Here is a 27,334-nt window from a genome sequence, read left to right on the forward strand (position 1 = left end):
AACCAAAGCAGTTTTTATCATTTAACTTAAACTGGGGAGACTAACTGGTTTGAATCCTCAGATCAAAGAAGAGCAAATATAATTTAGAGATGCTTCTGATCACAGCCCTTTCTTGTTATCTGTGTTGTACATGCTGATTGTAATTTCTAGGCAACTGTATATAAAAATTTACTTTAGAATTATTAACAGATTTGTATTTTTTCACTTATCATTGATGGTTTTCTTACACTTACTTGAGATAAAAATATAATGGGGAGGGGAGGATGACACTTTACAAGTGCACAGATATTAAAATTTTGAGCAATTGCTATCTATTTTTTCCTCTTTTTCTTTCTTTTTAATCCTAAGCAGATTCTAGAAATCTATACAGTTTTTATTAGTTTGGAGATGTTTTCTGCACTTCTGAAAATGTGCAACATTATTGGCTTCCTATTGAAGCGCTAGAACTTTAAGAACCAGATTATTCGCTTAAGTATTAAGCTTTAAAACACCCACACTAAAATATGGAGATCTCGATAAAATGTAGCCATAAATGAAACAAAATTAGATGTTCATAAACCCTGGAATGGATGAAAAGGTATAATTGCTTAAAAGTTAATATGTGGAATTACCTTTTGGGAAATAATTTAAGAATTATTTCGCACTTTCTTAAATATCTCTTCTAGCTTGTACTTACCTGATTGACCAAAGATCATATTATCTACTTTAACTACTATCTGAAATTGCATGTCTACTTAATTGTGAAATCATGTTTTATGAATGAGGATTTAAATTTATTTTGCAATAATATAGCAGTAATATAAATAAATAGAAATGCTGTTGCATCATTTTCTTTTTGTTGTTTGTAGACTCCAGAGAAGAAACAGTCAGAACCTTCCAGAGGAAGAAAAAGAAAAGCAGACACTCAGAGTGAAAGCAGCCAAGGTAAACTAAATTGTAAATTACTTAGATAATGATTGCATGTAACAAAGTTTTGACTGTTAACCTGAAAAATTCTGTGTTTTTGCTTGCATAAGACAGGTGTTAGGTTTTGGATGATAAATTACATATTCTCCTCCCACTCCCGTTTATCACTGAAAGGAGTGGGCAAGTAAAACATGAATTGACCTGGTAATAACTCAAAAGAATCATGAGCTGCTGTATCTATAACTTGCAGCTGTGATACAACTCTGTGTTCTTTTTGAGAATTATAGCAGCTCTTCTCATGCAAAATACCTTTGTGGTTTGTATTTCTTTTCAGTAGGTAAGGGGGAAAAGGGGTTACAGATTACAGTATCTGATTGCTTGGTTTACAGGTATATACAAAAATTGAGTTTTATTCTTCCTTTTCTATGGAACACTGTGGTTGTCTAGAGAGATGGGGAAAGAGGGATGAGGCTGATTTCTAATTTAATATTTACAAAGTTTATTTTTTGTTGTTCCTCTCTTTAGTGTGACTTTTGGGGGAGGAATGATGGAAATTGAACCTCAAGACAAAAATTCATCAAAGGGGAGAGGAAATAGTTCTGATAACATCAGTATTAGCTTTTTGTTTTATTCTAACTGAGCTAGAAAATGTCACTACAGATATATATCAATGGGCTCCATATCTGGAAGTCTTCATCATGCAACGTGCTATTATCAGAAGAATTATGTAGTTTGACTAAAATTGATTTCTTTGTGTTACTTTGTAGACACCTGCTTTGTTCAAAGAACCTGAATGGAATTTCCTATTTCCATTGTTCTAATAGCCTATCCTTCCTGTTACTAATAAGGATTGAAATTAAAGATGATGGAAGTTTCAGGAACTTTTTAACTTAGAAAACATGATTTTAATGTCTTATAATTACTATTTTACTGTCAGCAGCAGTGAAACTAAATAGTCTGCACTGCAATGTTCTCAAGGCCTAAGAAACTGCAGCCTGTTGGAGTGATACAGTACAGTTGAAGCACAGCAATACTGCTATTGTGTTGAAAAAAAGAAACGAGATCAATCTCTTGTATATTGCATAGCCAGGATATTGACTTCGTAATATGTAAAATAATCCATAAATGTTGAAGAAAAGTATTGTTTAGAAGATGGAGGTAATTGGAATGTGGAATAAAATCAGTGTAAATCTATTCATAATTGGCTGTGCCAAAATAATTTGATGTATTTCTTCAGTACAGAGTTCTGTTACATTACGTCAAATAGATTTTTCTATACTGAAAAGGAGTGCAGTCTGTCTCATTTATCTGCATGAAAGCAAATTTTAATTTGATAAAATGATGCATGAGAATTAAGCATGAAGACAGGAATCACTAGCAGAATTATAGGGTAGGTAAAGAACTGGCTGGAGGGAAGTAGCAGCAGTATGTACACCAACTGGGTAACTATTGGAGAAGTTAGCTGTGTGCTGTTTAGGTCTTTGAATTATTTTATCTAATTTTTTCTGTTAAAAGTCTTTACACAGACAGGACTGACAAATGTTTCTGTTTCTTCATGTTATTTCTTAGTGACACAGCGTTATGCAGCAGTGCCAATATACAGTCACATTGGACTAGAATTCATCAGGGCTGGAACAGTAGAAAAGCTTGAAAATCTTTGCTAAAAGGTCCAGAATTACATTTTTGGATCTGTAGGCAATGGTCTCCTAATTTATCGCAAAAATTTCTTTCTATAAAGTAAAAAGCTTTGAACAATAGTCCATTTCCAAGGTGTCTCCTAACAGGTAGTGTCGCCTGTACAAGAGACAAATACAGTCTTGAGATTTATTGGTCATCCTAGGGCCAAATAAAAGAAAGCATTTGTGCATTAGGTAAGGTGTAGGAATGGCACATATGGGTCAGGTCCTCAAGTTGAAGAGAGAGAATTCAAATTACTGCTCCTGAAGTCTCAAAATATTTGAGATAAAGAAAATTCTGATCTCATTCACTGGTGTTTATTTCCCTAGTTAACCCTGTGAGTTACCCAATTCTTAATCAGGTTAAGAGGACTGGAAATACTTGTCATCATCGATGCCCACACTGTTATTGACACTTAGGGAAATCCTTGGGCAGAACATTTGGGAATAATAACTCGAGTAGAGTATATAATGCTAGTAGACTTGGTTAATTCAGTATTCTGGAAGCGGGTGGACTTTGAGATAGTGCTTGAAAAGGGGAGGGAGTTAGAGCTAAAGGTTTGATCTGTAGGATAAGAGATGAGTTTCCTGTTATCTGGAGGAGGTCTAGAGTTACTGCTAAGTCTACACTAAGGTGGTTTAGGAATTGAAGTGTGACTTAATATCTGATTTCTCAGTGAATGGAATATGCAAATCCCTTTGTTGTGGCCAATCCTTTAATTACCTGCATAGGGGCATCACATATTACCACATCAAAGAAAACCAATTAACAAGTGGTAAGATTTTGCTATAATTACTTTATATGTAAAAATGTAAGGCACCTCTACAAGTAGTTTATTTAATCCATTCTAATGTATTTGTTGCAGGAAAGAATATTGGGGGACGTGGTCACAAGATTAGTGACTATTTCGAGGTAAGGATTTTGTGTATTTGTAAAATTTACTTTGGTTTTAAAATTTACTTTTATCTTGTTCTGGATGCTACAGAATTTTGTTTGTAATGAATAGGTCTCGAGAGATTACACTTTTTTTCTTCATATAAACTTCTTGAGTATTAAACCTTGAAGTAGAGACACAGTCATCTCAGTGCAGCCTGAACTAAAATACAAAAACCAGTTTATTTCATGCTTTTCTTTAAATGGCTAAAGGCTACACTAATAAAAGTAATACAATCTGATTTACAGATTCTGTGTACAGATGAACTGTATCATTCAGTAGATGTAGAATGTATTTTGATAAGATTGACTAATTGGAGGGCTATATCTACTCTACAGTACCAAGGTGGAAACGGCTCTAGTCCAGTGCGAGGTGTACCTCCTGCAATCCGATCTCCTCAGAATTCACATTCCGCTCCTTCTTCTGTAAGTTTGTGAACTTCATCACTGCTGGACATAATTTTATAGTCTAAAAACAGGATAATTGAAAATAGTCTATATTCAAGGGAAGAGTTTTCAGAGGAGGGAGTCCTTGGAAAACGTTCATTCTTTAAACATTAAAAAGAAAAAAGGATCAAACTAAGTATTAAAACTAAATTTTTCTGTTAACACTGCGACTTTGTTTTATTAAATGTCTTTTTAAAATACAAAGTAATTATGTAAAATGTTGAATAAATGTTAAATGTTATAATGACATCTATTCATAAGTCTCACACAAAAAAGAGGAGGATTTTTCTTACTTGTGAGGAAACTGAACCCCTAACTTGGGACTTTAAAATCTCAGTTTTTGATAAATCATAATTTTTAAAAAATAATTGAATACCTAATTTACCTTTAAAATTCTCTTTGTTGGTCATGCTAACTCATTTTTTTCCCTTCTCATAAGCACGATTTCAGTGCTCAGCGTCCCCACGTGTTATTCTAAATGGCCAAACAAATTTTGCCAGTTGCAGAAAAGATTTGTTTTCTCTGATGGTAGACCTCAGCTTTTATTCCATGTACTTTCAACTTCAGGCATCCTCTTGTTCTTGCCAACAGTATGGAGTGTAATACAGATTGTGGAATTTGGCTTGAAAAAAATCTCATTCACACAAACTATGTTCATTAACAGGATTTGTGTTCTGATCTGCACTAGCTTCCCCTTTCTGGTTCTCCCATGGGAAATAACCACTCCAAAAATAACTCACATTATTCATGAGTTGTGAAAGCTCAGAATCAGAAAAATAAGTCTGTGTAAGACTGACATCACCTTATGTCAGTCTTGTATTGTCTTAAATCTTTCAGTCTGTTTCCCAAAAGTGACAATCCTAATTTTCTCAGTGAATATATTGCATCCTTTCTGAACTGCAAGGGATACATATCAGCATAGCAATAGAACTCTCAATGCAGTGCTGCAAGTAGTAGCTTGTGTAATACAGATACCTTGTTTCTCTGTTCTTCTGGATTTTTTCTACCACGAGTTGTAACAAGGCTATGTTTATAATTAAATATTACAGTTGCATCTAAAATATTTCATTTTCGTGCCTTTCAGGTTCGACAGAATAGTCCTTCTCCTACTTCATTAGCTTTCGGGGACCACCCTATCACACAACCAAAGCAGTTATCTATTAAAATTACTCAGGTAACTTTTTGAATAGAGCTATTTTATATCACTTCAGACCACAGAAACAAAAAAAAAGGTAGTTATGTTCATTTCATTATCTTTTAACTTCTAAACTCTTAAAAGCTTTCAAAAGCTTTGCTTTTTACAACTGCCAAAGCATTTTCCTAATAAGTTCAGCAGCTCATAATTTAAATCTCTCTGATTTGTTTTGTATTCTGCACTTGCTTGGCTTCCAGCATTGCTCTTCATATGTACTTTAAATGACCGTGTCATTTGGTAGATTTTAGCTGTTGTGTGATCTTAGAAGTAGAGGCTGCTCTTTCAGGCACTATTTGAATTGACAGCTGCCATTGTCATATTGCATTTAAAATCTGACATTGAAGAAGAAAAATGAGGTGGTAATCAAAATGATCAAGACAGAGTTCTGACGTGGCTTTCAAAAGCTGAAAGCAGCTGTTTTATCCTCTCTGCCATTTCTGTTGTGATCTGTTCTATCTTTCACATGTTAGTCAGAACAAGGTAACTTTACCTGTTGACCCAAATATAGAGAATTTAAAGTAATTCGTTGACGTTTATGTTCTTGCCCTGTTTTATATGCTTTTTTAATGAACAATAACTTCTCAATTAATTAAATCTTTTGATACTGTTAGTGGTTTGTCCCAACTGTTCATGGTTGCCCTCACGAAGAGGGAAAGTGGTTTTAAATTAGAACCTTCCATGACACTTCCAAAATGCATAAAAATAAGATGTGCTGGTCTTGTTGAATGTTTTAAACTAGTTTATTTCTCTGCCTAACAAACACGAGAAAAATAATCCTGTAGTTGTTAAAGGAAAGGATAAATATTTGAAAATGTTCTTTTTAGACTGATCTCACAATGCTGAAATTAGCTGCACTAGAAAGTAATAAAAATCAAGACTTGGAAAAGAAAGAAGGTCGTATAGATGACTTACTCAGGGTAAGTGTTAGACATGGGGTAAAGGTTATTTGTGCAGAACAACAGACAGTGAATATGAGGCAAATATTTTAATTTTCTTTTTTAATTACTGTAGGGTTACCTAAATAAAAAGGTATAACAAGTTTTTAATTTCTGTAAAATTTTTTCTTAAATCTAAGAAGTCTGTATAATGAAATGTATAAGGTGTTTTTTCTGCTTCTCTGCTATGACTTGTTAATGAGTAAATATGTTTATAGACTTCCTGAAGGTACAAAGAAAGCTGATGCAGTTAGCAAGCAGTTGATTAATTCCTTGAGTTCATACTATAATTTCACCTAACAGGTGTTTTTTGGTTGTTCTAATTGAGATTAGCAGTTACCAATGGGACAACTGTTGACAGTTTCAGAATGGAAATGATTGTGATGCAAATTATTACAGGCAATAAATAACTACTTTTTATAAGAAAACTATGCTATATTGTGCTCTAAGCTTTTTGGGGAAAAAAATCTTAATGCTTGTGCTCTTGAAAGAAGTGCTGGAGAGGTGATATATAGCAATATGAAATACAAAATGAACCTGTATTTACAGGCTGTAGTCTGCTTTGTGTTTATATGTGTACATACGTATGTAGAATGCATACAAATATTAACCCATGCAATCATATATTATGAAATGGTACATGTAGACTGTTTGAACACGTGTTCAACAGTATGGGATAGACAACCCTAAACACTTTTTAAAATTTTCTTTTAATCAAAATAATACTGCTGTGGGATTTTAAGGTTAAATATAATTGGAACATAGGGAATTTGTTAAACTTCCCACTCAAATGATTGAAACTTTTATCATTGCGAAGTTTTTGTTTCCTTTGAAATTAAAAATGTTAGGATTTCACATGACTTCAGCAATCAGATATAAAGAATCTGGAGATAAAATTAAACTTACGGTTTAACACTGGAGAGCTGGAAAAGAGATAGGTTCAGAGCTTTTATGTATTACTTGTATGCTGAATGCTTTGTAATACAGAATGCAGGACAGTGTACAGGAAATAAAAAAGGAAGCAAAGCATCCTTCTATAGATTGGGATAGATCTGTGAAATGAAATTTTTGTAGATAGATGTTTATGCATGTTCCTTACTTTGGTCATGTGAAGGTAGATACCTTTATTTTCTGTGAGAACTGATTAAAAAAATAGTGTTTCAATATATCTTTTCATACTTTGTATATATCTGTTAGGCTAACTGTGATCTTAGAAGACAAATAGATGAACAACAAAAGCTACTTGAAAAATATAAAGAAAGGTTGAACAAATGTATTTCAATGAGCAAGAAGCTTCTAATTGAAAAGGTAAGCTCACTGCTTTTAAAATATTTTTGATAAAAACTGGGAGATTGCTCTAGAACTCCATTATGATTCCTTCATTTTCCCTTCAGCTTTTTCACATTAGTCTCTTGAGAATGAAACTATCCATGGATCTCTATCCGTGTGTTTATAAACCTGAATAGGAAAAATAAAATGCTGAGCCTTTTTTAAGATCATGGAAAATGTGCCCTTTTAAATTTAAGGATTTTCCCATCATAAGTAATTCAGCTATAGAGAAGCATAAAAGATAAGAATTTAGTATGTGATGTAGTTTCATGGACAAACTGTAAGATCGCAGTGGATTAAAGAATTTCTAAACTTAATCTGTTGGGAAGAGGAGACTATTAAAATCTCTTTGTGAGACACTTAAGTGGCTGAGATAATTTATGATGTAAAATGCCATGTTAGCTCAGAATTAATGGAAACAAGGAAATGAAGGTGACTGTTCACCTTCATACTACTATGAAAGAAATACTTATTTGAAATTTAATGCCAATTATATTTCAACTAGCAGCAGTTTCTTAGAAGACAAGGATACCTTGTTTCTCTCCCTCTTCTTTAAAATAATCTTATTAAAAAAAAAGAGAAACATTAAGAAGAAGTGAATAGAAAATCAACTTATTACAAATTAGGATACAAAAAAGTTTTAAGATAAACAGCCAGATCTCTTCCCTAATGCTGGCTGCTGGCTGCTGCAGTCAGATACAAGGACACAAACTGAGCTGTTGGAAGATTAGGGAGAGTTTCCTCACTAGCATGTCACAAATAAATTACTGCAGTTCTTTTAAGTTCCATTGTGAGGGGAATGCAAGGAAAAGATGCATCGGATCTGTTCGACGTGATAGTAGGTGGGTACCTTCAGACTGAGAATATCACAAGGGCCGTTTGTTGTGAAAGGCCATGCAGGCCACTTCCTCATTCTAGGAGTCTGTTTGCACAAAGATCCTTCTTTCTGTCAACTTCTGACTTTTTTTGTGTGTGTGTGATTTTTGGGCCATAGAAATTTCTTATAAAGCAAGCATTTGTAACAATTAAAGGAGTTTCCATTCATCAAGTGTTCACAATGCTTTTTCTTCCTCTGCTGAAGGAGACTAGGCAGATTCAATTGTTTGTCACATCCCAAGGATTCTAGTGGTATCAGTGACTGATTCTGAGAAGGGCATCTGCTTCTCTTACTGCAAGTGAATATCTGCTTGCAGTTAAACCTACCTACAGTCCATTCCCACATAGACGTCCCTGACCCAAGTCAGTTTGGTACAAGTAGTAACATAGATGCTCTATCAAGGAAGTTTCCAGGCTAAGTGTAGTAGGTGCACTCCTTCTGATATCTAAGTTGGCTCATTTTTTATAATAGACCTGTACAGACAGAATCTTAATTATATGCCTGTATAATGGTGATGCTCTGTCAGTTTTGCTGTATTTACAAATAAACTGTTAATTATGAAGAGCAGTGAACTTTATAGGAAAACTGAGCCAAACTGAGATTTATTTTTTTTGGTGCATAAATCATCCTTAGTACTGATTCTGACAACTGCAGAGTTTGAGTTCTGTAGAAATTGAAGTAAATGGAGTAAAATACTACAAGATATTTTCATTTACTCTCCTTTTATCCCTGCTTTAGAAGGCTGTTGGAGGAAAAAAACCTGAGTGTTTTATTGACTTTATGAACACTTTAGTGTTACTAAATATGAATTTGTTGTTGTTGTTGTTTTCTTAGAGCACACAGGAGAAGCTGGCAAGCAGAGAGAAGAGCATGCAAGACAGATTACGCCTGGGGCATTTTACAACAGTTCGTCATGGTGCTTCATTTACTGAACAGTGGACAGATGGCTTTGCATTTCAAAATCTTGTGAAGTTAGTCAATGCTATGTTCTTAAAATTCTCACTAATGTTAGTTCCCTCTAGTGGATTTTTTTATTACTAATGTTCTAGGATTGGAGCAGCTTTTCATATGTTGTGTTTTGCTTTGCCTTTTGAAGACTGAGAATACAGTACAGAACTCCATTAGTCAGCTGAGGGAATACTAAGGCTGTGTCTTTGAAAGACAGTTTGGTTTCACTTAGTTTTAACTACCCTTAGAAAAACGTGAATGTAGTAAATAAGTAGCACGTAATTATTCATCTCATCTCGTAGAAAGAGCTATAAAACTAGTCAGTGATTTTTCAGGAAGCTAACCATGTATCACTGGTGGTCATCGGGGCGGATGAGGTCTGTGAAGTTCTCATTGGTCACTTATATGTGCTGCATCATCACAGTAGCAGTTTTTTGAGGCATCCTGCTGCTCCTCAGTGCCACGAAGGAGGAGTGACAAATCTGGCAGCCTCAGACAGGGTTTAGTGCAAGTGGATGGGGGAGAGCAACCACCTGGAAAAGAGGTGCTGCAGCAGGTATTTCAGCAGAGATAGGGCCAAGGGAAAGGGCTCTGGGAGGCAGTTGGAGATGGTGGTAAAATAATTACACAGTACTTCAAAAGGTGTTATTTGATAATGAATTTGATTCAATCTTTGGAGGTATAGATAGATACAGAGAGAGGTGTTTAAAAGGTAATTCACCAAGATTTTAGTTTTTGAAGGGCAGCATGTAGTCTTAGCATTATGTGATTGTTTTAGAGAAACAATGCCCTAAGCAACCTTAAAAACAGAGACTGTAGGTGCGTTTTGCATAAAAGCTGTAATTGTCATACAACCAAACCGATAACTTACTTGGCAACAGTCAGATCGAATTCAGTATTTGGGCTATAAAAATCAGGTGCAATCTCTATTGATTCTGTTATGGGGTTTTTTGATGGTATAAAAGAAGGTATCTACTAGCTCAGATATATATTTTTTTTCTATTACTAGTGCAGAAGTGATGTGTAACACTTTCAAAAACACAACAAAACAACCCAAAACAAACCACCACATATTTAAAAAGTAAATTGTGCCATAGCTTTAGCAAAATGTTTCCACCTCATGAAGAACACCGGTGTTCTTTTTCCTAGGAAACATTTTCACACATACAGTAAGTTTTCTAAAATTTCTAAATGCCTTACCAGTTAAAAAGATAGTTCTTTAAAAAATGCAAATGGATCAAACTTTAATAAAGCTTTTTTTCGGGTTTACAGGCAGCAAGAATGGGTGAATCAACAAAGGGAAGACATTGAAAGGCAAAGAAAGCTCCTGGCCAAGCGAAAGCCTCCAACTACAAATAATTCTCAGGCACCATCTGCCAATTCTGAACCCAAGCAGAGGAAAAATAAAGCTGTGAATGGGGCAGAAAACGATCCCTTTGTTAGACCCAATTTACCACAGCTGTAAGTTTAACATTTCAATCAGTCTTTTACATAAATTCTCAGATATTGTCTGTGTGCGTTCTATTCAAATAACAGCATAAAAAGACACTCAGTATATTCAGCAGCTATATTCTCACTGAGGACTTGCTGATGTTAGGGAAATTTGCACCACTGTCTATGAAGTTGTTGTACAATTGCACAATTTATTTTTGGTAAAGTCATCAGAGAAAGGACCATTCTGTGTTTATGCAATGTTCCTTATGTTTTCCTGATCTAGAAGTGTCCTTATCCTGGCTTCCTTCTCTTATAATGTCACTGATACCTTTTGAACTTTTCCTCTTCCACGTTGGTTTAAGAGCTTCTCCTTTAGTTAGAGATCATTTTTGTCCATGTAATAGTATTTAGTTGACAAGAAAAGCTTTTTTTGGCCTTTAGTATTTGAAGATGTGTCTAAAAACATATGGAAAAAACACCTTCTGAATGCTAGATCGTGAGACCAGCTGTCAGAAGTTACTGATCCCATTTCACATATTGACAGTGTTGAAATGTTTTGTCATTGAAACATAAAAATTGAGAGCTATTAGAGAACTCTCTTTTTTCAAGGGATATTTTTTTCCTGCAGGCAGAAGTAGTATAATTCAAGACACAGAGGTGTGTTCTTGACATTTAATTTTAATATTTTATGAAGTTGCTGCTTGAAGGTACTTGTTATTGCCCTGATGCTAAGAGGCTGCAGCTGACAGTGTATCTGTTCCTAGTTTATTTTTAAATAAAAAGTAAGTAACTAGGATTAAAAAGACTAACAAATTAATCTGTGTTACTCTGCAGAAGTAAGCCATGTGTGGTCACCTGTCACCTTTACTTGTGGAGGTAGTAATTCATATCTCCAAGGTTGGAGGGTCTATAAATTATTCCGGTTAGATCTGCAAAATAGATACGTTTGGACCATCGGGTTGAAGACAGCTGCATGTGTTTTGCATAATGCATCATTCTTAAATTTCACATTGTGAAGTTGTTTTGCTGTGACAAAAATATGAAAATGCAGTAGTAAGGCTGGCAATGTAAGCAAGTCTTGGTTAGTGTTAGTCCTGTGTTTTGGCAGAGAGCTGAAGGGCCATTGCTCAGTGTGATTCTTTAGTAGTGCTTAATGCCTGTATTTCTTCTTAGACCATAATTAATGCTTCTGAATAGTACGGTAAATATTACTGTCATGTTAGTTTGAATGTAATCCCTCCTGTTATTAGAAGTAACATTTAAGTAATGGGAAAGACCTGAAAAATTACACAACTCCTTATTTGCCAGCTTTTGGCCAGTTAAATTCCCATAATCTTATTGCTGCTTTGAGAGGTGATAAAATATAAATTTGGGAAAAAATACAGAAGAGATGTTTAGGACAAGATGAATTCCTGATAATAAACTTCAGAATATTTTGTGGTGTTACACAGTGTTAAATCATTTCCAATTTACTAAAGACTCTTCAAATTTTCATTTCATTTGGCTTAACCCGTTGCATGTTAAGTGGCACATGAAAATGCATGCTGGTTATGGAATTGCCAAGAGAACAATCAAAATTGCCCTTTTTTATCCAATAGTAGCATAAGCGTAAGCAGTTATTAAATCAAAACTGTTGCGCCTTTTAAGTATCCTAATTTGATCATTATATAATCCAGATATCAGATTTACTTACCTGTATGATAAGCTTATAAATTTTGTTTCAGACCTTTGAGAAGATCTGTAATACATCTTGGAATCACAGAATCATTTAGCCACATTATGCTCTTAGGCCTTTCCTTGAAAGGGTTTTTTAATGTTTGAATTTGGGATTTGTTATAACTTTGTGTACTAATATTATGTATTGACTCCTCTCTGCTTCTCAGTACAGAATTAAATGTTTTGAGTGTCTTGGCAAAACATTAATTGTGCACTTCCATTTTAGAGTAAATTTGTCATCTGCTGTACGTGATTCTCTCCTGTTACATTGTGCTTATCACTTTGTGCTTATCATTACTTCATCTTAATTGGTATAGCCAAATGGAAGAGGTTCTGTTTATATGAAGCATGAGGAAATGCAGAGCTGCTTGAGATTAATGAACTAAACCAGTATTAAATCAGTACAACATATATGCAAGTGATCAGACAGGTCTATTTTAAACATACAAACGACTTGCTAGAGGTTGTTACCAACAGGTGTCATTACCACTACAGTGTTTGCTTTAGAAAATGTCTCCAGCTTCTGGTATTGACAAAATGATTTATGGCTTTGTAACAATCAGTAGTATTGAAGCTTTTTCTGAAAACAGGTGTCAACTATTTTGAAACAGACTGGAGGTGTTGCCTGAGGCATTCCTAGTCTCTGATGCACATATAAAAGCCAAGTTACTGGTATAAAAGTGACCATCTTGCCAGTATCTTGTGAGTGTGGGTTGGTGTTTTAAGTAACATGCAACAGATGAGTCTAAACACTGTCCTGGTTTTCCATAATTTTTTCCCCTTTTGTGGCCTAAGCCAAAACTAAAAAGTAGTTTCAATTTTGAAAGTTTTCTACTGAGCAAAGTAATTTTATTAGTCTTATATGAAAAGAATAAATTGAAATCTATTTAAAGAAAAAACATTTATTTGAAATAGAGGTTGCCTCCTTAGCCCTGGAAAAAATCTTGTTTGAAAACTATTCCAAATCCTTTGGAGACATGAGAGGTGAGTCTTTGAGATTATAATGCTAGTCCTTCCTCTGCAGCATCAGCTGTTTCAGTTGTATTCACTTCCCAGTCACCTCTTCCAATCTTCCCAGTTCCTCAGTGGTAGCCTGCATGCATCCTTGTCCCTGCATGCAATTCGGAATAGGAGAACAGAGAGAGCTGGCAGAGTTTGTTACTGTAACTGAACAAATGCATCATTTAGAGGGAGCATTCTGTTCTGTATAGAACAAATAAAAATATTTTCAGAAACTTTTTCAGACTGAAGTGCCAACAATGTGTCTGGGCTTTACTGGACAAGTAAAGACAGCTCCTTTCCTGGGGCAGTTTCTTTCTAAGGCAAACATGGAAACAATGCGTGAAAAGACATCGTGAAAGGTTTTGACTTGGTCAGTATTTGTTCATCCTTGTAGAAACTTGGGGAACTAGAGCGAGAATAACATTGGACCAGAAAAAAAGAGCTTCAGAAATTGAGGCCAAAAACTTGTATTGGATGTGTATATGACTGTTTGGGAGCATGGCTGCATTCTGCTGTACCCATGTATCCAGGATGATATTCCAACTAGGAGAAGAGATGCTTGTAAATGTACCAGGGTTGATTATCGTGAAAACCAAGGAATGCTTAGCCAATTTGGTTTTTTGTCTTGTCTGTACCCACTAGTAAGAGTGTTTTGCTCATAGAAGAAGGTTTCGTCTGAACTTGTGAGGAAAAAGTGAAAAGAAGACTACTTATGTCTACCCATGCATATTGTGTTAAAATCTTTGCTAATTTGAAAAAAAAAAAGTTTGAATTGGTGATAATCAAGCCTTTCAGGCCAGGAAAGTGGTTCACTTTCTTCCAGTAACAAGGAAAAGTGGCACATCATGGCCCTACGCATCACAGGAAAATTATACTACACAGAGTATGTCCAGTGCGTTTTTGGGAATTTCAGGAATTCATTGCATGTGTTTTAGAGTTTATTTGGCTACTGACAGTTAAAATACAACATTTATTGCACAGTAATTTCGAGCAGAAAAAATACATGGTCAGGACCAGATTGTTGCCACATTAATCCATGCAACCTCTTCCGAGCTTCCCTTCCCCAGTGCTCCTCAGATTAGCCTCAGGCCTGACTGTCCAACTTAAGATGGCAACAGCAGCAGCAACTGTTTCTGGTTGACATCCCTCCCCTGTGCTCCTCAGCCTTTCTCCTCCTCATCTGATGAGACCCATGTGTCTCAGGTGAGGGAGGAGCAGTGCCTTCTGAGGGAAATGATGGTGTGTTGTAGGTGACTTGGATGGGGCCTGAGCAGCTTGATCTAGTAGGTGGCATCACTGCCCATGACATGGCGGTTGGAACTAGAGGATCCCTTCCAAACCAGACCATTCCATGTTTCTTTGATTCTGCTTTCAGAACGTGTCCCCGGCATGCCACCGTCCTGCAAAAGGTGTGGTGAGTGGATGCAGGTAGAAAGTGGTGGACTGATGGGAAGCAGTCTCTTGTTGCTAGGATGTTTTCAGACTGTACAGTGGGCTGGTAACCTCTAGCCAGAAAACACAACATACACACTTTCATTGCTTTACTGCTATTTGTTGTGTGCTATTTTAATATAAACTACAGTATCTTTATAGATAAAAATAATAATAAACTAAAAAAACAGTAAATGTTTCTGAATATGAGGGAATAAAGTTTTGTTTTTCATAACTAAATGAACGAAATCAAAAGTGACTATGTCTGTGTACAGTTCAGTGTTTTTATATGCCTTCCTCCAAAATGTGGTGGTCAGTAATGACAGTTGCAGATTGCTGTGAATCATGCTGTGCCTCTAATAGAGTTAGATTTGTAAGGAAATAGAAAAATGGAAAACAGTCATTTATTGGGATATAGCATAGAAACATGAAAAGGGTGACTTTGAATCTTAATGTTTTCAGTATGACCTCTAACTTGTGCTCTGTGCTCAAGAGGGCTGTTTCAGAACTTTTTGAAAAGCAAGAGCTGTCTAGGCACTTTATCATAACTGTGTGAATATCTGAGGTTTTATAAATAGGAACATTATTTTCTGTGTTGCATTAGTTTTTAAGGGGATCTATGGTTTTAGGGCTCTCAGTGTTCATTGAAAATTCTGGTAAGTTGTGTAATAAACTTTACCTTTCCAGTGTGTTTTACCTGTGGCTCAGCTTTGCTAAGTCACCTAAATGCATACACTTTTTCCTGAGAAAGACAAACTGTGCACAAACCTGTAATTTATACTGCAGACAATAATCTGGAAAGAACAGTATTCAACTTTGTACACATTGACATTGATCCTTTGTCTTTCTTAATTGAGAACTTAATCCATGTTAGAGTAGTTTACTGTTTTAACAGAAGTATTGAAAAGGTGTCAGGGATATTGCTGTAAGTTGTCTAGCATGGGCTTGTTGCTCTCTTGGATAGTTCTAGCAAGTGTATTAAAGCAGGAATTAGAGCATTTCTTTCTTAGGTTTCTTGCTGTTGCTTGGACTACACAGAAAATGCATTGCCAGCTTTCCTAGCTGTTGAGACACCCCATTTCACATTTAGTTTAATTTGCTATAAAAAGAACATAGATTATAGGTACCAAAATCTGGTACTAAGAGACCTTTTACCTTTCTTGGAGAGGTAAATTTCCTCACACTGTTGCCTTCAGAGTGTTTGGGAATGTCTATTAACTGGAATACAAGACTGCTTTGATTCCCAGTAGGAAAAAAAAAAACCAGGGTAACTTTGTATGATGCTTTGTAAAAGAAAGTATGGCTTCCTTCTTGGATTCTGACAGGATGTGATGATGGGTGCTTTTGTCGCCTGATCTGAGTGTTTTCTATACATTACAGACCAGAAGGTTGATGAAATAAATGCAGTCTTGTGAAGATGTTTCTAGTTTCTTGAAAATACAGATGTTGTGGTCAAAAAAGAACCCAGTAATTTTACTGATACTTGGTTGAATCAGTCTTCTATCTTGGTCAAATCAGAAAATGGGCAGCAAAATTCAGTATTTATAATATCAGGAATGGGAAGGGCTCTGTGAAAGCTTCAAGACCACCAGTTTTTATTCTAATAAGATGCACTCCTTTATTAACAACTTTTGAGACCCAGTAAATACAGGAGTTAGAATTCTGAAAACTATGGTGAACTTCAAGTTTAAAAGGGAGGAAGAAGTCTTATAGTCTATTAGATTTCTGTGAATTTTATTGAAGTTAGCATTTGTTTACCTCTGGGGAAACTACTGGTGATAATCTTAAGACATTCTAGTCCTTAGACTTGCAATATGAACAGCATCTCTAGCCTTCTAAGCACCTTGGGTAATTATCTTTCCAGTTGGTAATTGAACTCAACGAAATATAGACTTTGTGAGAATATATTATACTGTTACTTTTAGCTTTGTATCATGCAAAAAATATTAAATATAGGCAAAGCAATAAAAAGTTTAATTTTAATTTGTGTGTAGGGATTTGTGTGAACCCTTTCAAGGAGGCCATACCTCTTTCTCCTTCCCCATCCCCTGTTTTTCTTTCTCATGTGTGGATGGTTTCTAAGCTGGAACTTAAGTCTCTTTGGTTTCTTTTCTTTGGTCGTTTGTCTTCCGTGTCTTTTTTGTTCATTTGATGGATCCTACCTGCAGTCAGTTTGCAGGCTTCTTAGTTACTAATCTTTATGAACAGTTTAGATCCCCTGCATGATAACTGACTTCATGTCCTCCTGGATGAGTCTATGGGCAGTGAGGGACCACTGATATTATTCAGGATGCACCTAGGTAATCTTACAGGCTATCTGAGAGAACAGATGCAGTGGGAGAGGCAATTAATATTCTAGAATACCAAACAGAGAGGCATTCTGTAAGTATGTTTTGGCCCTGAAATTACAAACCAAGATGTTCAGATGATTAAAAAATGTACTTCTAGTATTGTGGTACTAAATAATATAAGATACTGTATATACCGTAGTATTTAAGTAAGAATGCTATTGTTTTGTTTGCCACCATATAAAAGCTTTAATTACATGATTATTTTGTTTTTCAGTTTGACTCTAGCCGAGTATCATGAACAGGAAGAAATTTTCAAACTTCGATTAGGACATCTCAAAAAGGTATGGGTTTTTTTGATCATGACCAAAACCATAAAAACCAGGACTACCAGAATAAGGAGAGGGCTTGTTGAGAGCTGTCTGATCAGAAACTCTAATACTACAATTGCTGTACAGCTTTATGCCTAATAGGGATTTTAGTTTTCTTTTTCTTTTTGTTTATGCAACTTGCCAGACAAAAAGAAGGAGGGTAGAAGTGAGAGGAGGGTAGAAGTGAGAGGAGGGTAGAAGTGAGAGGAGGGTAGAAGTGAGAGGAGGGTAGAAGTGAGAGGAGGGTAGAGAAGTGAGTCTACATCTACAGTGTAACACTGTACTGATTCCTTAAATCCTTAAAGCAGTGGTAACAGTGATGACACCACCAATACTGCTCTTCCCTTCCTACTTCCTGAGCTCTTGTTTCAGAGCTAAGGAAGAGGAGTCAGCGAAGTTTGATATATGGAGATTTTGTGTTAGTTTTTTGACTTTTAAAAACATTCAATTTATGAAGCATTGTATTTTTGAATGAATGTAATGTTTTCATCATTTGCAATATCCACTTCAGTTGTTTCAGTTAGCATATTACCTATCACAAGAGAATATAATTTTCCTACTTTTACAGAAAATCTTTTCTCTGTATCTTAAATTATTTTTGCAGTCAGATATTTTACTCCAGTATTTGACTTTTGAAAAAAAACTTTTCTTGAAGCCCATCATTCTAATAAATCTGTGTAGTGAGATAATTATGATATGAACAAACTATTGCTCATTCAAGCAAAGCCTTTGAGGAGTAATTTGTAAAGAGGAATGACAGTTGAAGCAGACAGAAATGCCTCAACAAGAGTGAAAGAAAAGTACCTGTATGTGCTGCATAGTACTTGAGTTGTTCAGTCAAGACAGGTCATAGTGTTTTTCCCCTTGAAATGTTGCAAGAGTCTGTTTTGGGCCTGTTCTCATCAAATGTACAAGACACCTCCTATAAATCCTACTCTAGTAAACTGAACTGGGTCCTGTGAGAATGCTGTTACTGTTTTTAAAGAATATGGCAAGAAAATACTTGAATCTGCAGTAGGGAATCTGCATGTAACTTGTTGGCACTAGTGAAGTAGACTGCCCTCATGGTTTGTCATTGTTAATGCTTTAGGAGTAGTACCAGCTTCACATGAAATTCTGTTAGGAAATTCTATAGGTTTTTTCCCATGCTTTAATTTTTTGAAGTCTAATGGAAATTTGAAGTGATAGATGAAGGAAGCTGTTACATAGTTGTTTAATTCTGGAATTTCAGTTTCACCTTGAGCATCAGTTCTGGAGTACTTTACATAAGAAGAAAATTCCTTGACTGAATGCCGGAGGGGAAACTATTTTACTTCTTAGCTAATTATGTTTGAGTATATCTGAAAATAATAATAAAAATACTTTCTTGCATCTTAATTCTTATGTGTGATACAGATTTTGTCATTAACTAAGGAAAACAATTTTATTACCTTCTTTTTACGTGGCTGCTTTTCTTTCCTGGTGCTTCTTTGCTAGTTAAGTTTTTTCCTTCCTTCCCTCAGCATATGCTGTTTTGCTCTCTGCTCCTCTTCCTTTTCATTCTCCAGATGCTTTCCTGGTGCTCTTATTTTTGGTGCCCTGTACATGCTGCTACCACCAGTTTTCTTTTCCTTCTGCTACCCAGGAAATTCTTTTCCAGCTAGTGGCTTTGGTCCTGGAGAGAGGCTCTTGTTTTCTCACTTCCTTTTATATAGCAGTGACCTGAGGCAGCTAAGCTGGTTCATTCTTGCTTAAAGGTATTCATAGCCTGAGTGTCCTAAATAACAGCTGGAAACAATGCAACCAGCCAGTTCTCTTTGGACTAACATTGGCCTATGAACCACATTTTGAGAACCACTGAATAGCATAATATATGAACAAAAAAGTCCAAAAGAGGCATAACTGATGGATTTTTTTTTTTTGTCAGCCTTTGGGAAGAACATAGACAATTGTGTGTGTATAAGTGTGTGGCCATTGTTGTGGGGAGAAGGACTAGAATTCTTTATGAAGGACTACTGGGTTATGAGGAACTGCCTGTCATTTCAGGATATTTAACACAGAACTGCAGGGAAGCATCTAAATATAAAAAGAAGAGTATAATGTCGTATAAACAGGAAAAAAACCCTAATTCTTGACATCATATTTTAGGAAGAACAAATGGTCCACCCAGATCTGATAGCAGATTAGAACTACTTAGTCCAGCTTTTAAATTATTAGGAATTTAATTTCATTTTCTGAATGAAGATTCATCTCATGTCTTGTTTTTGGATGAGAGTTTTTTCCATGGTTTGTGGGGAGGGTTTCAGGATATCCACTGAAATCATCTAGTTTGGACTCCTCAACTCATTGGATATGTGGTCATTTAATGTGTGGTTTAAATTATCAAATGCAGTTGTTGTTTCAGAGTATGAGTTTATGATATACAATGTTTGAAAATACTAGCTTTATGCCATTTTCTCTCTACCCTGCTGACTTCTGCCTCCATCCCCTAGTGCTATGACTTGTTGCCCTGTTGCTTTTACCAGCACCACCAAGTCGTACAGTCACACAGTAAATTCTGTTGGAGAACTGATCTAGCTTCTTTCAAAGAGAAAATATGTATTTTTTTGTGATGGTAGTGTCTTTTTTCTATTTTTCTTTCCTCCTTTTTTTTTTTTTTCTTTTAAAGAAAAGATTGATCAGTATTCTGGTTTGATTTACCATGTGGCTGTGCAAGAGATTGTGCCAAAATCACAAGAGATGATGAGGGGCACTGCTACTAAAAAAAATATGTATCAGATGCCAGGCCTTTTTTTTCCTTTTCAGATAGAATAATTCCATAATTACAAGCTTTCTGATACGAATGAATTTTGTCTCCCCTTTCTTCAGACTTTCAAGTTCTAGGGGCACTGACTCTGAAATCTATAGTAACTACAGTGTCTTTCAATGAAGTATATTTTTCAGTTTGAGTATAGATACATAGATTTCCACAAATTAGGCATCATGAATTCTTTTCTTTTTTAGAGAACCTGAATAAAAAATTATTTTGTTGTTCTCTGATATGTAGCATAAAGATGAGATAAAATTAAGTGCTGAAATTAGTTAGGGAATGTGCCTCCTATCTGATATGCTTCTTTTGAAATCGCACTTAAATCTTAGGCAACACACATTCTGCATTTGTTATTTTAATAAGATACAAATGGGAAAATCTTTTTAAATTAGATTGGTTTTCCTGTCTTGTAGCAGCACCTTAAGAAGATTTCTGCTGTAATGATGTACTCTTTTCTTCTTTTCGTTGATTTGAACTTCAACCTCAAAATATTTTAAATGTCTTTTCTTAGTATGTTGGTTTGTACAAAATCTGTAACTGCACATATCTCATTTTTTTCTTTTTTGGACATCAATTTCAGACCGCTTCCCAGATAATTTATCTCCTTGGCTGAGGTACAAAACCCAGCTGCCTCTTATTTCAGATAGCATCCCTACAGTGCAGAACAAAACTGTGAACATCTCATTACCTGTGGGTTCATGAACAGAAGGGTTTCTTGAAACAGGCTTTTGCCTTATCTTTCTGAATTTTTCTAGCTTTAAGAGAAAAGCAATGCTTTCTTCTAGTTCGGCAGGGTTTTGTGATGTAATGTTCCTTCATCACCACTAGTATTGATGCAGGGGTAAAAATACTCTTTTCAAATGGGGAGTAAATGAGCTTTTATATTTCCTTCTTTTCATTTGCAGGAGGAAGCTGAAATACAAGCAGAACTTGAACGTTTGGAAAGAGTTAGGAATCTTCACATAAGAGAACTGAAAAGAATAAATAATGAAGATAATTCACAGTAAGATACTGTCTGAATTTTGCATGTCTGTTTTTAAAATAATGCTCTAAAATTACACTTTACAGAGAAGACTTGTTCATAATTTTTTTTTGTTCTCTGTGTTTATGTACATATTTTAAACAGCAATTTAATTGAAACTTAAAAAATTAGAATTACTTATAATTCGGTAAAATTATTATTGGTTTTGTTGAATATGCAAGAAATAACATATATATATATACACAGCTTATAGTGGAGAGCTAAAACTTGCTACACCATATTACTAGGGTAAAAAAATACTTGTAAGAGATCCTAGTGCAATTCACTTAGCTGACAATAATGCAAGAAAATGGCAGGGAAGTTTGCTGCGATTTTGTGCAGCAGTTAAAATTAGTTTTGGTTTTATGGCACTGTAATTTTATTCCTACTAGGTACAGGTACGTAGCAGGAAAAAGCCATATTACTTTAAATGTTACTCTACTTCACCTTGAATAGCAGTGTATCATAAAGTTAAATTGTTATTTAATATTAACTATTACTGTGTAGATTTGAAAGTAATAATTATGTAACTTAAAAAATTAAGTCTGTTTTCCATGATGATGCATACAGACACTAACACTTCATTTTCACCCACACTTTCAGCTGGCACTGTTGTTTAAAAGGAACTGATTCTGCCTCTCCCTGCCTACTTAGCCCTTTTTCTGTGCTTTCGATGGTATTTCTTTACTGAACAGATACTGGAAATTGATCCAAGTTAAAACCAGCTCCTGTGGTCAATATTTTTCTGAATTAATTTTAACCCTGGATCAATTGCTTGGTCTAGTTCTCTGCCCCAGCTGCAGAAATGTTTATGCTACCATGGGGAGAGAGGGCAGTGCAAGGGTGGAATGAGCCAGGGGGAAGGACACGATGGGACTGGACTTCTTGCCTTCTGCACTAGGAAATGTAAATGAAACAGTAGCCTTAAGCCTTCCGGATTTTATTTTTTACTTTTTAGACACAATAGAATTATGTATACACTAAAACACTAAAAGAACTAGATGTGAAATTTTGCTCAACTGTTCTGATGGTCCCTGTACCTACCCTTCAGTAATGCAGAAATTTTTTGTTACTGTTTGACTTAAGTGCTGATTTGTATCTAAACTAGTGTTGTGTTTTGGATATGAAAAGTCATGGGTGTTGATACTTACACATTGATGGCAGAATCTTTTTAAAGTAAGTGTCCTACAACAAGTAAACAAGCAGGTTAAATGACAACTTTTTTTAAATCTTCAATGTTTGCATTAGAAGCAGGGATTTTTTTTTTTAAAAAGGATCCTTCAACAATAGGTAATAAATGGCACAGAAAAATGATGGGCTTTGACTGTGTAAATATTGCCTGTGTGGGGGAAATAATGTCCAAATTACAGTCGCAGTTGAAAACAGTTACAGGAGGTGGACAAGCAGGATACTGCGGCTTCACTGCTCACTCTCACTGTCTGTAGTCAATGTTGACACATTTTATGGTCCAGAACAAAAAGCTTTAAACTGTGTTTTCATGGTTTTGTGGGAGTTTAGAGAAGTATTTACAAAGTGGCCAAGCCACAGTTCCCAGTCATCCCATAGAAGAGAGAAGCAATGGAGAAGTAATTTAGGTGTGTTGCCCCTGCTGTCTTTCCTGACATGTCTTGGCAATCTGGCTGTTTGGTAAGGGAGAGGGTTCTGAGGCAAAGCAACTGTAAGGTTCTGGCTCAAATCCTGCTGAGTTCTCAGCTTCCAGCTGTGGTGTAAAGCTAAACCTGTTTTTCTTATTCCAGCAGCAAATCCATCTACATATGGGTAAACCTGTATGTCTGCAACTGTACTGGGGTAACAGGACAAGTTGAGAGTGCAGGTTAGGGCTTCCTTGTCTGTGTTTGGAGCCCATGTGATGTTGGGGTGCAGGTTCTTAGCCATGGAGAGCCACACAGAGTAACAAAAGCAGCAGTGGAGAGGGAAAGTGGTAAGATTCACAAGATTGGCCCTACTAGAGGCACATGGGTAATAGAAGGACCAAGAATATATGAATCTAAATTTGTTGTGTGATTTTAAAGAGTTGGACTACTGGTCACATGACATCAGTTGCCTAATGATGCTACCTCAAAATTTGTTCTCTCTTCTACACTGAATGTGTTAGTAACTGTTAATGGGTTTTTAAAAAATTTTTAGCATTGAAGTATGTATCTTCATAGTGAATGAAAAGGAAAACTTTACATCTAAAAGGGGCACAGTAAGCAAGAATATGTGTCAACCCTCAAATACTTGACTACCTGTGACCATACCTCCAAAACTGTAGGGAATATGGAAGGATGGGATGACCTGTTGACAGACTAGCCTTAAACCCCTTCTTAAAATTTTCTATGGAATGTAACTGGCAGCTTCCCTTAGATTCATGAGTATAGTTGTCTCATTATTGTACTAAAAATGTGATGAGTATTCACCTCTCTTTGCCCTGATCGGATGGGAGGATATATTTTGTCTTCTGCATATTTCAGGAAAGAGAGTATGGTCCTTTTACTCTGTCCTGCAGCATCATTTTGTGTTTGGAAGGAGTGTTTTCTTTTTGCTTTTGCTTAGAATGTGAGCAGATATTCAGTCTTTTGGTGTGTTTTCCCCTGTATCACTGTTTCTGATTTAACTTCTTAGTGTTATATAAAATCTTATTTTGTGAAAAAGAGAGAGGAACAGGCCTGGTCATGTTTTGTGTGTAACTGGAAGAATATCCTTCTTGACTATTCTAGAAGAGTGAAGTGTGAGACTTCTCTAAAAATTGGCACAACAAAAAGAGACCCCTTGTATCACATGTTTAAATTTAAGCATGCTTTTCTTAACATGTTTCGATGACAGTGTTGTGATAGCATTTGTACACTAAATAGTCAAAAGGTACTGAAATTCATCATGTTGTATAGTTGTACCATAGGGTTTCACATGGTGTAATGTTGCTTAGCATATTATATGTAGCTTGTAAAAAGAAAATTCTATTTGATAAATAATACTAAAAGATTTACATTGTGTATTCTCTTTGTGTACCTTAAATAGAATAAAACAATTTTTTTTTTCTTTCAAGATTTAAAGATCACCCCACATTGAATGAACGGTATTTGTTACTCCATTTACTTGGCCGAGGTGGCTTCAGTGAAGTATACAAGGTAGAGTTTGTTGAGCCTGATAAATCTGGTGTTTGAACCATGTACATTTAATTTTCGGGGGATGGAAAGGGATTTAAATAAGTAGGATTGTAATGTGGTGTACTCTTTAAACACTGGTTGAGCAAACTTCGATTAACCTGTGGAGTGTAGGTGTCATTACAATAGACTTGTCAATAGACTCGTGAATTACATGCCAGCTTTTTCCCTCTCTTTATTGGATGTTGCTTTTATCACCTTTCATTATAACTTTCCCATAATTGTGTGTTTCTTTTTTAGGCTTTTGATCTTTATGAACAAAGATATGCTGCTGTGAAGATTCACCAGCTTAACAAAAGCTGGAGGGATGAAAAGAAAGAAAACTACCACAAGTAAATATTAATGACTTACGCTTCATATGTTAAGCTTAATAGCATTTTATTGATTGTGGAAGGTTAATGTATCCATCTTCTTTTAGACATGCCTGCAGAGAGTATAGAATACACAAAGAACTGGATCATCCCCGAATAGTTAAACTGTATGACTACTTCTCCTTGGATACAGATACGTAAGTAAAACTTAGCCAGGATTTTAAGGTGCAAGGAACATGTGGTGGTGTAATGGTTTTGGGCAGAGCAAGAGCTGCTGCAGGGCAGCTTCGAAAGGCTGCCATATCTTAGGCTAGTTTCCAAGACTAAACGACATCAAGAGCATTACTGGCCTAAGTGTAGCCCCTGGTGACTGTCCTGCACCTCTTTGCATGAAATGTGTCACATCTTCAGGGATAATTAGGGTGGTTTTCTTTGGAGAAATGTGTCTACTAAAAATAGAGGGGTTTTTTTAACTTAACCTCTCACCAACATGGGTGCGTTTGCTCTTTTAGTGAGTACGAATGTTCTGATTTATGTCAGTTTTCATAAACTAATAGTTACACCATGTTCTATGAACAATTTAATTCATATAGTTTAATATTCAGGCAACCATTCTTAAACTTGTCAGTATGAAACTAGGTTGTCATGTCTGTTTCTAATTATGCAGTGTGATACGTTATTTAATTTTGTCTCTCTGAATTCTGCTCTAGGTTTTGCACGGTGTTAGAATACTGTGAAGGCAATGACTTGGATTTCTATCTCAAGCAACATAAGTTGATGTCAGAGAAAGAAGCTAGGTCCATTGTAATGCAAATAGTAAATGCACTACGGTATCTCAATGAGATCAAGCCCCCTATTATACACTATGATCTTAAACCAGGTAAGTGAGAAATGTTACGATTGAAAATGTAATTTATTTTTTATCCTTTATTTTGTTTGTAATTCATGCCTCAAAAAAACAAAATTGTCTTGTGTGTCAGGGTTATTGTAAACAATGGAAAAAAGTGTGTACTTTTCTTTCTAGTTTCATTGTCAGAGTGATCTGCCTTTTCTGTGGAAAGTGATTGTTATAACTTTTCTACTTTGCATTATTTTGATTTGAATTTTTAGGAAAAAAATCATATAGGTAATAGATACATGCATTGGTACTTAGCAGTATAAACAGATAAGATCGTTAGTTGACTCAATGCTGATATGTAAATAATTTTTCCTATATGTTTTTCTTAACTTGTGAAGGATTGAAATAGGTAATCAGTCACTTTCAGCATCCCAGCATAAGCACTCCGAAAGAGGACTTTACAGAAGGTTTTCTTTACAATGAATAATAAACATTGTTATAAACAATGTATTCTATCTTGATTCCATGGCCTTTGTTTTACCACCTTGCATGAATCATGCTTGTATTCTTCATGTGCTTTAGTCTGCTGCACTTCCAAGTGTAGGGTTTGTAAAGTAACTCTTAGTGCCAGGTTGTTTGCTTAGTGCTGTATAATAAATTGTTCATACAAGTTTCTCTTGTCTTATGGAATTGTACAGAATGTATTCTTAGTTTCTTCAAATAACTGTTATATCAAGAAATTATTGTACAACTTTAAAACATGGAGTAAGATTTGTAGTATCACAGCAATTTCTTGCCACAATTCTGTGGCATGTGCAAGCCCTGAAACGTAGTGTAGGATTCGTTCTGGCAGAAAAAGAGTGAAACTTCATGGTAACTGGTATAATGCTGCATTTTGGTGTCTCATCACTATATTTTTGTGTTTCTTTGCTGACCAACCAGCTCCCAGCTGAGAGTGCCATTTCAGATCATGATAACCCAGAGAGTTCCTGAAACTGCATTGAAACGTTTTATAGTCAAGTTACTCTAGACTTGAGGATATAAAGATGATGTAAAGTTGTCAACCCTCATCAAGTTAGATGTTCTTAAAAATTGAACCTGGTTTTGAAAATAAAGCATTCTTTAGCTGTTTTGAGGTAATTTTTCTTTTTTTCCCCCTGAATAGGTAATATCCTTCTTGTAGATGGAACAGCATGTGGAGAAATAAAAATTACTGATTTTGGCCTGTCCAAAATAATGGATGATGATAGCTATGGGGTGGATGGAATGGATTTAACTTCACAGGGAGCAGGAACTTACTGGTGAGGCCTGGTTTGATTTTGCTTTTTAGACTTTGGCTAATGGTTCAGATTTTGTAAATGCTCTCTTATAAAGCCAATTTGATGAGAGAACTAGGACTAAAAATATTAACATGGATGACAAAGAAAGGGGTTTGTGCAGTACTGTTAATGCTGATATTCCCAAATGTTAGAAGAGTAACATAATAAGTAAGATAAGAGAGTCTGAGTGTGTGTTGTGTATTTTTTTTTATATATGTGTATGTGGTGTGTCTGTGTGTATATAGAAGCGTGGAGATGATCACTGTGATTTAGAAACATGGCTTCCTCTAAAGAAGCAGGTGTTTAATTGTTGGCTGCTGGTGGTTGAAGACATTTGACAGAGCTATGATGATTAAGTGTGGGTGCTTAGTACTTGGAAATCGTAGACCAGGGATTACCAATAG

General features: G+C 35.5%; 1 protein-coding gene across 3 annotated transcripts in view; it reads left to right on the forward strand.

Moving 5' to 3' along the window:
• The window catches only part of TLK1 (tousled like kinase 1), a 68,879-nt gene that overhangs the window by 34,427 nt on the left and 7,118 nt on the right, over positions 1–27,334 (forward strand). For all 3 annotated transcript variants that reach the window (XM_032692538.1, XM_032692536.1, XM_032692537.1), the window contains exons 4-18: positions 849–924; positions 3,449–3,495; positions 3,856–3,942; positions 5,048–5,137; positions 5,983–6,075; positions 7,291–7,401; positions 9,134–9,270; positions 10,520–10,708; positions 17,396–17,462; positions 21,183–21,280; positions 24,345–24,426; positions 24,703–24,794; positions 24,881–24,970; positions 25,484–25,653; positions 26,777–26,912. In XM_032692538.1, coding sequence (XP_032548429.1) covers positions 849–924; positions 3,449–3,495; positions 3,856–3,942; positions 5,048–5,137; positions 5,983–6,075; positions 7,291–7,401; positions 9,134–9,270; positions 10,520–10,708; positions 17,396–17,462; positions 21,183–21,280; positions 24,345–24,426; positions 24,703–24,794; positions 24,881–24,970; positions 25,484–25,653; positions 26,777–26,912 — 1,565 coding nt within the window. The remainder of the gene's footprint in view (positions 1–848; positions 925–3,448; positions 3,496–3,855; positions 3,943–5,047; positions 5,138–5,982; positions 6,076–7,290; positions 7,402–9,133; positions 9,271–10,519; positions 10,709–17,395; positions 17,463–21,182; positions 21,281–24,344; positions 24,427–24,702; positions 24,795–24,880; positions 24,971–25,483; positions 25,654–26,776; positions 26,913–27,334) is intronic.

The sequence above is a fragment of the Chiroxiphia lanceolata genome, chromosome 7 (assembly GCF_009829145.1).
Source record: "Chiroxiphia lanceolata isolate bChiLan1 chromosome 7, bChiLan1.pri, whole genome shotgun sequence".
Lineage (NCBI taxonomy): Eukaryota > Metazoa > Chordata > Aves > Passeriformes > Pipridae > Chiroxiphia > Chiroxiphia lanceolata.